Below are 12060 nucleotides of genomic sequence, written 5' to 3' on the forward strand. Positions count from 1 at the left end.
TTGTTCTTCTATTCTCATGCTTTATATTTGGCAGGGAAAAGATTCTAGGTTGGAAATAACTTTTTCTTTCAGAATTTTCCAGGCATTGCTCCATTCATTGTCTTTGAGATCCAGTGTTGCTATTTGGGGAAGTTGTATGCCACTTTCATTTCTGAACCTTTGTATGTGTCCAGTGGTTTCTTTTCCCCTCTTCTCTAGAAACTTATTTTTTTTTAAATTTTTTGTAATTTATTTATTTTTGGCTGCATTGGGTCTTTGTTGCTGCGTGCGGGCTTTCTCTAGTTGCGGCGAGCAGGGGCTATTCTTCATTGTGATGTGTAGGCTTGTCATTGCAGTGGCTTCTCGTTGTGGAGCACAGGCTTTAGGTGCGTGGGCTTCACTAGTTGTGGCATGCGGGCTCAGTAATTGTGGCTCACAGGCTCTAGAGCACAGGCTCAGTAGTTGTGGCACATGGGCTTAGTTGCTCCACGACATGTGGGATCTTCCTGGACCAGGGCTCAAACCTGTGTCCCCTGCATTGGCAGGTGGATTCTTAACCACTGTGCCACCAGGGGAGCCCCTGTAAGTTGCATTTTTAAAAAGCCTTTCTTGAATTAGCTCTACCTCTTATGATTGTCTTAGTGTCTCTTTGCTTTTCATCTCTATTTGTGAATGTTTTCTCTTGTGAATGTTTTCTTTAGAGATGGATTTTCAGATTTCCTGCTTGTATGATGAGAGTATTTAACACCTCTCAGATTTCCTGATTTCTCCCTTAAAGTTATAAAGTCATACTCTTTTTCTGTTTGTTGAAGTGGCACCCCCAGAAACCACTGCTGGTCATGTAAAGCCAGGCTAATTAAAATTGCTGATCAACAAGGAGACCGTCACCTTGACAGCCTCCCAGGGAAATTTCACAAGAGGGAAAGGTGCTCACAGGGGGAAGGAATGAGTGAGTTAATAGGATTGGAGGCAGTGAGTGTGGTGTGTAGAGGGATTGGTATTTTTAATCCAAATGAGATGCTGGAACATACATTGGTCTTTGTCCTTGGAACATCTGAGTCCATGCAAAGTTAAGTCAAAAGTTGGTTATTTTGGAACATGAGTCTGGATGAGCTTGTTGAAACAGTTTGAGTGTATATAGTTTTACTTGCCTGTCATGGTTTAGTACAGTTTAAGTAATGGTTTGGTGAGTCATTGAACAGTTTATTTTGTAAATTAGGCTTTTTTTTCTCATTTCAGTCAACAAATAGATGTAGCTACCTAATAAAGGGTCTTGTTCTGTTTTCCACTGGAAAATCTGTGATCCTCAGATGGGTGATATAACCCACTGTTGACAACTAACTGACATTGGTGCCCAGTGAATATATACACACCTACTTACTCTTCTGTTATTTGCTTTTTCCACTTAACAGTATGTATAGGTGACCTTTTCTTAGCAGTATATAGAGAAATTGCTCATGACTCTTTACAACTGAACAGTATTCCATTGTGCGGATGTACCAAATTAGTTTGTTCAGTAGTCAGTTATTTGGATATTTAGGTTGTTTCTACTCTTCTGCTATTAGAAATAGTAACTGCAATGAATAGCCTTGTCCATTTGTCTTGCCAGCACCATTAGGATAGATGTCTAGAGATAGAACTGAATCAGATCTTAAATGTGTATGTAATTCTGTGAGATGTCACCAGATTCCCCTCAATGGGCTCTGTACCGTTTTGCATTCCTACCAGCAAGTAATATGTAAGGGTTTCTCACAGAGTCTCACCAGCGTTGTATGTTGTCAGCAATGTAGATTTTTGTCCACCTGATGGGTGGGAATGGTATCTCAGTGTAGTTGTATGTGTGAGGCTGCATATCTTGTGTTACTTGTAAATGCCTCTTTGGCCTTTTTCTGTTCTTATCTCACCCATTTTTTCTTCTCTACTTTCAGAAGCTCTTTTAATGTCAGAGATATTAACTTTTGTCTGTGGTATGAGTAATTTATCTTATACTCTGTATTGTGTGGAGTCAGCTTCTTGGAGAAAATCTTCCTTGAGTCCCTTGTCTCTTGCTCCCATCTGTATGGGTCTCTTAGCCTCCTTCTCAGAAGCTGCACTGAACTTCTAATGTGGTTTCTCAGATCCTCTGTGTTTACAGTGCTTTTCTCTCAATTTCTGGAGTATCCTCCAATAATTTTGAGAGAAGATTTATTTAAGGTTTAAATTTTGAGCCCATACATAACTGTAAATGCCAGTTGGTAATTTATCTGGTTATGAGTTCTGTATTCAAAATAATTTTACCTCAGTTTTGAAGGCATCACTTACCTCTTGTCCAGCCCAGTGTTGATGGTCAAAGAATAAGTCTAGTACCTCATTTTTTTAAAAGAATTTTTAAAAATAGACTATTTTTGTAGAGCAGTTTTAAGGTATAGCAAAATTGAGCAGAGGGTACAGTGATTTTTCATATACCCCCCCATCTCTCCCCAGTGTTCTCCAGTAGCAGCATCCCACACTCAATTATACATGTGTTACAATGAAGGTACTACATTGACACATCAGCATCATCCTAAGTCTGTAGTTTGCCTTAGTGTTAACTCTTGGTGTTGTATGTTCTGTGGCTCTTGACAAATGCATAATGACACAAATCCACCATTATAGTATCATACAGGATGGGTTCACTACCCTAAAAATCCTGTGTTCCAACTTCATCCCTACCTCCCCCTTAACCCTTGGCAACCACTGACCTTTTGTTGTCTCCATAGTTTTGCCTTTCCCAGAATATCATATAGTTGGAGTCATAAAATTCCTTCATGTTTTTCATGGCTTGATAGCTTTTTTTTCAGTACTGAATAATAGTCTGTTGTCTGAATATAGTACCGATTATTTATCTGTTCACCTACTGAAGGACATCTTGTTGCTTGCTTCAAAGTTTTGGCAATTATGAATAAAGCTCCTATGAACATCCATGTGCAGGCTTTTATGTGGATGTAAGTTTTCACCTCCTTTGGATAAGTGCCAGGGAGGATAATTGCTGGATCTTATGGTAAGAGTTTTGTGAGAAACTTCCAAATTTGGATTCCCATTGGCAGTGAATGAGAATTCCAGTTGCTCCACATCCTCTCCAGCATTTGGTGTTGTCAATACATATTTTGGATTTTCAGCATTCTGATAGGTGTGTTAGTGGTATCTCATTGTTTTGAGTTTGTATTTCCCTGATGACATATAATATAGACCATCTTTTCATAAATTTATTTGCCATCTCTGTATCTTTGGTGAGGTGTAAAGGTTTTTGGTTCATTTTTTAAAAGTTGTTTAATCAGTTTGTTTTCTTATTGCTGAATTTTAAAAGTTCTCTTTATGTTCTGGATAACAGCACTTTATCAGATATGTCTTTCCCAAATATTTTCTTATCGTCTTGACAGTGTCTTTCACAGAGCAAAAGATTTAAATTTTAATTAAGTCCAACTTATCAATTATTTCTTTCATGGATTGTGCCTTTGGCATTGTATCTAAAAGGTTCTCAACATAACTGAGGTTATGTAGATTTTCTCCTGTGTTACCTTTTAGGAGTTTTATAGTTGATAGTTTTTTTGTTTTACATTTAGGCCTATCATCTGTTTTGAGTTCATTTTTGTGGTGGATATAAGATCTGTGTCTAAATTCATTTTTCGACATGTGGATGTCCAGTTGTTCCAGCACCATTTATTGAAAACACTAGTCTTTTCTCCATTGTATTGCCTTTGCTCATTTGTCAAAGAACAGTTAACTGTATTTATGGGTGACTATTTGTGGGCTCTTTGTTCTGTTCCATTGATCTCTTTGTTCTTTCACCAATACCACACTGTCATGATTAGTGTAGTTATATAGTAGGTCCTGAGGTCGGGTAATGTCAGTCCTCCAATTTTGTTTTTCTACTTCAATATCCTGTTGGCTATTTGTGTCTTTTGCCTCTCCATATAAACTTTAGAGTCAGTTTGTTGATAACCACAAAATAACTTGCTAGGATTTTGATTGGGATTGCGTTTAATCTACAGATCAAGTTGGGAAGAGCTGACATCTTGACATTGTTGGTTCTTCCTATCCATGAACATGGAACATCTGTCCATTTATATGGTTCTTTAATTTTTTTAGTCTTTGAGACTAAAAAGTGAAGCGGTCATAAAGTGCAATTATGAAGTTTATTGTGGGGTGACTTATACACAGACAGGATCAGCTGGACGACCGTCCATAGGCATTTGCAGCTTCACTCCATACCACCAAAAGGGGAGTATAGGGGGATTTAAAGGAGCCAAAGCTAAAAATGGAATCTGATTACTAAGGGAGAAGCACACCCACACAGATGGGACTGGGGTTTTTCCTCCCCACCTCAGGGGTCTCATGTCCACTAACCATCTGCATCAGCAAAAGATATTCTCCCAGTTTTCGTATCAGGTGAAGGCAAGGGTAAAAGTTGATAGGAAACTTACCTACTTTGGGTGCATTTCTTGTGAGTAAGCTAAAGTTCAGTCTCGCAGAAAGGGGAGAGTGGGTGGGACTGTGGGCCTAAGATGGAGCTGACAAAGAAGAGTCAGTGTGGTTCAGCCACACAGAGCCCTTGTCATGTTATTCATAGTTATTTTAAGTTCTCGGTTGGATAATTCCAGCATCACTGCCATATCTGAGTCTGATTCTGGTATTTGCTCTGTCTCTTCAAACTGTGCCTCACAGTTTTTGATGAAAGCCAGACATGATATTCTGGGTAAAAGGAGCTCTGGTAAATGAGCCTTAAGTGATTTGGTGGTGTGGTGTGGGAGGGAGAGATACACTATGTAGTTCTGTGATGAGGTTTTAGTCTTCAGTGAGTCTGCCTCACCTGGCTGTGACCTTCACTTGTGCTTCTCAGTTTCCTCCCCTCTTGTGTCCTACAGGGTGGCTAGGGGGCTGAGCCTTGAAATTCCTGTCACACCAGGGGACAGCTAGAGAGTTGGAATTGGATATTTCCCTTCACTCTGGTCACTTAGGCCCTGATATAGTAAGGCTCCAATAAAATAGTTTCTCTCAAGGGCAGGCCTTGTTAAGAACAGAATACTTTGGTGTATTTCAAAAGGGGTACTTCTCCCTTCCCTCAGCTGAAAGAAGAAGGGGGTTTTTCTCTGCTCTTCACCGTGAGAACCTGATGGTGCTTCTGGAGGTAAAACGTACAAAAATGTGGAGCCCCTTCCTTCCCATGACTAGGTCCCCTGGAGTTTTTATTTTTCAGACTTGTCCACACCAAGCCTCTAGCCAGTTAGTCAGTTGCCTTTCAGGTTTTCCTACCCAGGTACTGGTTCCTGCAGAGGATTCTGCTACCATGAATTGTGATTCTCTGTATCTGCTTGTCTGTGTCTCCAGTTTTGGGGACTGTGATTCTTTATAACCTCACTTCTCTCACCAATCTAAGAAGAGTTGTTGATTTTTCAGCTTGTTCAGCCCTTGTTAGGACAGAGTGATAACTTCCAAGCTCCTAACATGCCGGACTGGAAATGGAAAGCTCTCTCTCTTCATTTATTTTAATTTTCAAGAGTTCTTGTTGTTCCTTTTTATAGCCACTTGTTCCCATTTTATGACTATAGTATCTTCTTCAGTTTTCCTGAGGATACCAGTTATTTTATTTAATCTCCGTAGGTCTTGGAACTACAAACAGTGATGCTTATTTTTATCTTGCTCATACCACTGGGTTTTTTGTTTGTTTTTTTGTTTTATTTGGCTATTGATCATTGTCTATTCATACTTAAGAATTAAGGATTAATTACGAACAGCTTACCTTTTCTTGAGTGACCAGAAGATTGTTTTTGTCACAGTACTCATCTAAATGGGAAAGTCAGCTTTCTGGGGAGTGTGGCGATGTCTGGGGCCTGTTAAGTGTCAAGGATGCAGGGAGTGGCGTGGGTGTTAGGCTGGGGGTATACCAAATGCTAACGTCACCTGCCCTTGCATTGTATATAGTTAGTGTGGAAGGGAAGGAGGGGATCCTGACACAAGGTACAATTCCAGTAGATCTTGATCGAATCCTGTATTTTCACGTCTACTTTTGCATTTTTTATATCATTATACTCATCTACTGTAAGCCTAGGGATATTCCAGGGATGCTCTGGATAGATTTGCTCTCTGTTCATTCTGTATCTTATCTTCATCTATGAGCTGCCCACTTTTTGCAGTGTTTATAAGCATGCTAGGTGAAAGTGGGGGAGAATGGCTCTCTAAGCAATCGGGGTAATGTTTCGCTGTTTTTATCTATGAGGTAGAATGGACAATCTTACACAGACGAATTGACCATATATCTCCTTTTTCATTTAACTTCTTAGAATTGTAAATGTTATGTAAGTACAGAAATTTATGTCTAAAAGTTGCATGTCGTAATGTAAGGCCAAGGAGAGAGAACTTTGCAGAAAACCCAGAAGCCTTCTTCCTCCACCCAGGTGGATCTTGTTACTTAGTGTGAATTTTGATCAATATAGTAAGCATGCTTTTGCATCATTCCACAGATATTGATAGATTGTTTTCATTTTCATATTTTTATTCAAAATATTTGAATTTTCATTGTGATTTTGTGTTTGAACCATGAAGTTTTAGAAGATTGTTGTTTAATTTTCCAATACTGAGGTGTTTCCAAATACCTTGTTATTTATTTCTGACTTGATTCTGATATAGTTAGAGGACATACTTTGTATGATTTCACGTTATTTTAAGTGTATTGAGGGTTTTATTCTGAGTAGCATATGGTGTATCTGGGTTAATGTCCCATGTGAACTTGGAAAAGATCTTTTATTTTGGCAGTATTGGATTGGCGTTCTGTAAATGTCAACTAAGCCTAGTTGGCTGTTTGTGATGTTCAGGTCTTTTATATCCTTTCTGATATTCCTAGCCACTTGTTATATCAATTACTGAGAAGCATTCATATTTTTAAATATAATTATGAGTATGTCACTTTTCCGTGTCAATTCTGTCAGTTTTTGCTTTATATATTTCAGAATTCTTTATTTATTTATTTTATTTATTTATTTTTGGCTGCATTAGGTCTTCGTTGCTGTGCGCAGGCTTTCTCTAGTTGCAGAGAGTGGGGGATACTCTTCATTGTGGTACACAGGCTTCTCATTGTGGCTTCTCTTGTGGAGCACGGGCTCTAGGTGCACAGGCTTCAGTAGTTGCAGCACGTGGGCTCAAGAGCACAGGCTCAGTAGTTGTGGCACATGAGCTTAGTTGCTCTGCAGCATGTGGGATCTTCCCAGACCAGGGATTGAACCCGTGACCTCTGCAATGGCAGGCGGATTCTTAACTATTGCGCCACCAGGGAAGTCCATATATATCAGTATTCTATAATTAGGTTCATATACATTTAAGTTTGTTATGGCTTCCCTTTTTTTGTTTTGTTTTGTTTTTTTTGGCTGCACCCTCACAGTTTGTAGAGTCTTTGTTCCCCCACCAGGGATTGAGCCCAGACCCTTGGCAGTGAGATCTTGGAGTCCTAACCACTGGACCACCAGGGAACTCCCTGGTATGGCTTCTTGATTGATCCTTTCATCATTTTGGAATGTCCTTTTTGATCCCTGATAACTTTGTCCTGAAGTTACTTTGTCTGATGTTAATAATCATCTTCCTTCTTTATATGGTCTCTTAATTGATTCATTTAGACTATATTTAATGAAATTATCAATATTGTTGGGGTTGGAAAGATTTTTGCTATCTATAGTATTCTGAATCCACAGGTAGGTTATTTTGTTTATCTTAGCAGCACCTTAAAGATTTACTCCACTGTTTTCTGGCTTACATTGTTTCTGACAACAAATCTGGAGCCAGTATTTTCTGTTTCCCTAAATTTAAGGTGTCTTTATTCTTTGCTTAAAATACTTTGTCATTGGTTTTCAGAAATTTGATTAGGATGTGCCTTGGTGTGGTTTTTTTCCTTCATCTTTATCTTACTTTGGCTTCATTGAGCTTGTTGGCTTCATGGTTATGTACCTACCACATCTGGAAAACTTTCTGCCATTACTTTTGTCAGACTTTTTCTTCCTTCACCCCTCAGTCCTCTCTTTGATGGAGTGCATTTCATTTATGTTAGGCTAGTTGATACTGTCCTACAAGTCACTGAGGCTGTTTGTTTCTCCTAGTTTTTTCCTTTGTGTTCCATTTTAGATATGTTGTACTGTAATGTCTCACATTCACTGGTCTTTTTATCTGTGGGGTCTGATCTGCTATTAATCATATCCAGTGATTTTTTTTTCTTTCATTTTAGATCATGTATTTTTCACCAGTTTCATTTATTTATTCTCTTCTCCCCACCCCACCCCCATTTTTCTATTTTAAGTGTTTATCTCTTCCTTTAGCTATTTGAGCATAGTTGTTAATAGTTCTTTTAACATCCTTGCCTGCTCATTACATTGTTTTGGTAATAACCCTGTTGGTCATGGGGTTACAGTCTGCCACTTTTCCACAAGTCTAATAATTTTAGTTGGGGTGTTGGACATTTGAAGTGTGTTGTGGAGCACTGGGTTTTATTGATGTCCTTTAATGAATATTGGAAATTTGTTTTGGCAAGAAGGTACTAGGATGAGTCTATAGCAGCTTTTATTCTTAGGGCTACTTCATCCTTCTGGTCAAGGGATTATCGTTTTATGGTTTTTACTGACTGCCCTGTGTGTTCAGAGAGGTGGCTAGATGGACTTTGAACAACTCTCATGCCTTTGCAGATTAATATCTAGCCAGACTTAAGACCACCCCTCCCCTTCCAGATGTTTGGAGCTCCCTCTGAGATCTCTCTCCTTGCCAGCACTCAGATCCACAACTCCCAGCCACCTCTCCCTCCGCAATTCCCGTCTGACTCTGAGTGTAGCAGAACCACAGTGTGTTCTTGGTTTCCCCTTCATGAACCATCATCCACAAGTTGTTGGGATGCACTTGGTTGGTATGGGGGCCCCTGCATGGGTTTTCTGCTCCCTGGTTTCATAGTCCTCTGCTGCCTGTTATCCTGATGTTTGGATCCAGATGTGTCATATCTCTTGTCCCATTTTCTAGTTGTTTGTGGCAGGAAGACAGGTTCTGTGCCTTTTAGTACTTTATGACTAGGATTGTCACTTTTTGTTGTAGTTTTTGTCCATGTGATTTTGGTTTTGTGTTTTATGGCCGGTTTAGGGAGATAAACTGCTGTCCCTGTCATTTTATCTTCCCAGAATCCCTTATATCTCCTATTTAAAAGATAAGTAAACAAATGGTTTTGTTACATGTTGGCTGTTTGTGGATTTTTTTGGCCACGCCTCGTGGTTTGTGGGATCCTAGTTCACCAAACAGGTATCAAACCTGGACCCTCGGCAGTGAAAACGCGGAGTCCTAACCATAGACTACCAGGGAATTCCCTTGTGGTTTATTTTAATTTCATACTTTATATAGCAGTTTTTCATAAGTTAACTTTTTCCTGAGTTTGAACTATATTTTATTCAGTTTTCGTTGACTCATACTCACTTCTCTTTTAGGCCATGCTGGTGTATCTGCAAGCATGATGAAGAAACGGACATCCCACAAGTAAGCAATTCTGAAACTTGCCTTTTTAGATAGCAAATCGTAGCCTTTGGTTACATGAGATATGAGGTCATCTATGTGAGGCCCTCTCCCTGTATGATCAGGTCTTGCCTCAGAGCAGCCAGCGTCACATATAGCCTTGCTGCATGCTGAGTAGTAGTGTGCTATCTAATCCCTGTGCATTGAGGACCTGGCTAGCGCTCTGCCAGGCACACTCACTTCTTTATAAGATTTTCAAATGAATGAGGAGCTTGTGATTTAGAGAAAGCATATATGTATGTTGAAAGGTAATTTTAAGTGACAAATGTGTTATAAATCCTAAATTCTATAGGTACTAGAGAATAGAAGCAACTTTTTTCCTCCCTGAAATCTTCTTTTGTGTGTAATGTCCTTATGTCCAAAAAGAAAATTGAGATACTATCTTAAATAACAATATCCACTGGTACTGTTTTTTATTTAATAGATTTTACAAGTATCCACTAATGTGCAGTAGTGACGGCTCCTGCACCATGGAACCCTCTCTAACAAATCGGTTATGATTGTATGAGTCTTAATCATGGATTCTTAAATATGGAAGACTCTCCTTGACCCTAGCGCCTCCTAAGACTCTCCTTATAGCAGTTATTTTCAAATTACTCATATTGAAGTGCTTGCGCCTCTTGGTCACCACACTGTAGTGGTCAAGGAGTGTGAGTCCTCTGGGCTTTTCTGGAAGGTCTGGATGAGTAAAGGTACCTTTCAGTAATTGTTGATGATTAAACTAAACATGTCTCTATTTAAATGAATACTTGTATATGTAATGTAAATATTTGTGATACTCAGTTTAAGAAATGTAAAAATATGAAGATAAGGCAAGTCCTGAGGTTTGATAAAGCGTTTCTCAAGTTTCATTTATTTGCCCATCACCTTTACATCTTCTACCATATCTAGTAATCTGATAATTTATGTTATGTATCTCCACTCATTATCATATATTACCATAAATGGTAAACTACCTCTTGGCACAAATAGAAGGTAATGAAAAGTTAAATACAGTGGGAAATGAAAGTAAATTACACATTAACTTTGCAAAACCAGAACTGTTCATCTTTTTTCCCCTAAAACACAAGGCTTGAATACCTACCTGTTCAAGTTTTGAAGTACGTATGTGTACAACTAAAAGGGTTTCTCATCCTGTATGTTGCATGATGCAGGGAACTTGATCTACTGCTTTAATATGAGGTGTGCTTGTCTCACTTAAAGAGTAGACGTTTTGAACATATTAAAAGGGAGAAGTTGAAATGAAAGGAAAAGTTATAAGTCATTTTCCTGTTTTTTCTAATCTCAGTGCAAATTTGAAGATGGGTGGGATGGAAAAAAACTGAAACAAAAGTATCCACATTTCACTAATGAAAGGTGTTAATAGTTGTCCTTGGAGGGGTGAGTGGGAATAATGGCTGGTGGAGAGACTGGCCTTGGAGTGGGAAGGCCCACTGGCTGAGTTGTGGGCCTTACCAAGTTCCCTCATGTGCCTGGTGTTCTGCTTAACTCACGTAAAGTCATGGTGTTGGACTAGAACAAAGAGGTTTTCAGCTTTGTATCATAGAATCCTTTCTACAGATGAAGTGTTTATAGCAAACACATATAGGAAAGCAAAACTGGAGCCTTACTCTCCTTGCCTGCCCCCATTGTGGCTCTCCAGAAACTAAGGCACTCGGGACTCCTCATGTGCAGCCACTGACCCGTGGTCATGCCTCCTCTCACTTCCGGTGTTGGTACAGGGGGGCTGAGCAATAATAACTCCACGTGCAGATGCCTCTGCTTGCTTGAGAGAGAGTCACAGGAATACCCAGGAGACAAATGCTGGCAGAGCCACTGTCCTGAGAACGGCACCTCCCATCCCCGTGGGTGCTAGGGGATTCGGGTAATTGGGTCTGCAGTGCTTGGAGCAGTGCCTCTGCACCCAGAAACGTTGTGTAGCTGAGTCTTGTTCTCATTTTTTAAAGTAAATAGAAACAAACTTTTGTACTTCTTGCGGGCTAGGGTCCTTGGTGTGTTTGGGGAACAAGCTGGTGGACAAGCCTTTCCTGGCTTCCCAGGAGGTTGTTTGGGAAATCTGCACTGAAGTTACATCTTGAAGGGAAGTGTAGTTGGGGGACATGTAAGGTGAGTTTAGCTACAGTGACTCTTTGTTTTAGTCTTCAAATGTAAATCTGGCTCTTTTCTTCCTAATTGGAATAGTGGATAGATTTACATTTCAGGGTACTCTTGGAAGGTATGACTGGGCTTTGGTGTATTTCCTACTAATGTACATTTAGAAAATGGATCAGGAGCTGTTACATGCTAAGTTGAGGATTTCCAGGGAATGTTTTCCTTTCATTTTATAAGATACCAATACTAGACACCAACCAAACCTGTCACTGTGCTCCTCCTCGTGTCCCTGGTGTAGTCTCATTTAGTGTTCATGGCATTCCTGTCAGGTAGGGACCATGAATCCTTCTGTGCACAGAGAGGTGAAGGAACTTGTCTGAGGTCATACATATAAGAAGTGACTGAGCTGGGATTCAGAAATAGGGCAGTCTGATTCTAAAGCCC

General features: G+C 39.7%; 1 protein-coding gene across 1 annotated transcript in view; it reads left to right on the top strand.

Moving 5' to 3' along the window:
* Positions 1-12060, top strand: part of SPIN1 (spindlin 1) — a 67023-nt gene that overhangs the window by 30728 nt on the left and 24235 nt on the right. The window contains 1 exon segment of the mRNA XM_067041053.1: positions 9441-9489. Within this exon segment, the coding sequence (XP_066897154.1) occupies positions 9441-9489 (49 nt within the window).

This window comes from Kogia breviceps, chromosome 8 (genome assembly GCF_026419965.1).
Source record: "Kogia breviceps isolate mKogBre1 chromosome 8, mKogBre1 haplotype 1, whole genome shotgun sequence".
Taxonomy (NCBI): domain Eukaryota; kingdom Metazoa; phylum Chordata; class Mammalia; order Artiodactyla; family Physeteridae; genus Kogia; species Kogia breviceps.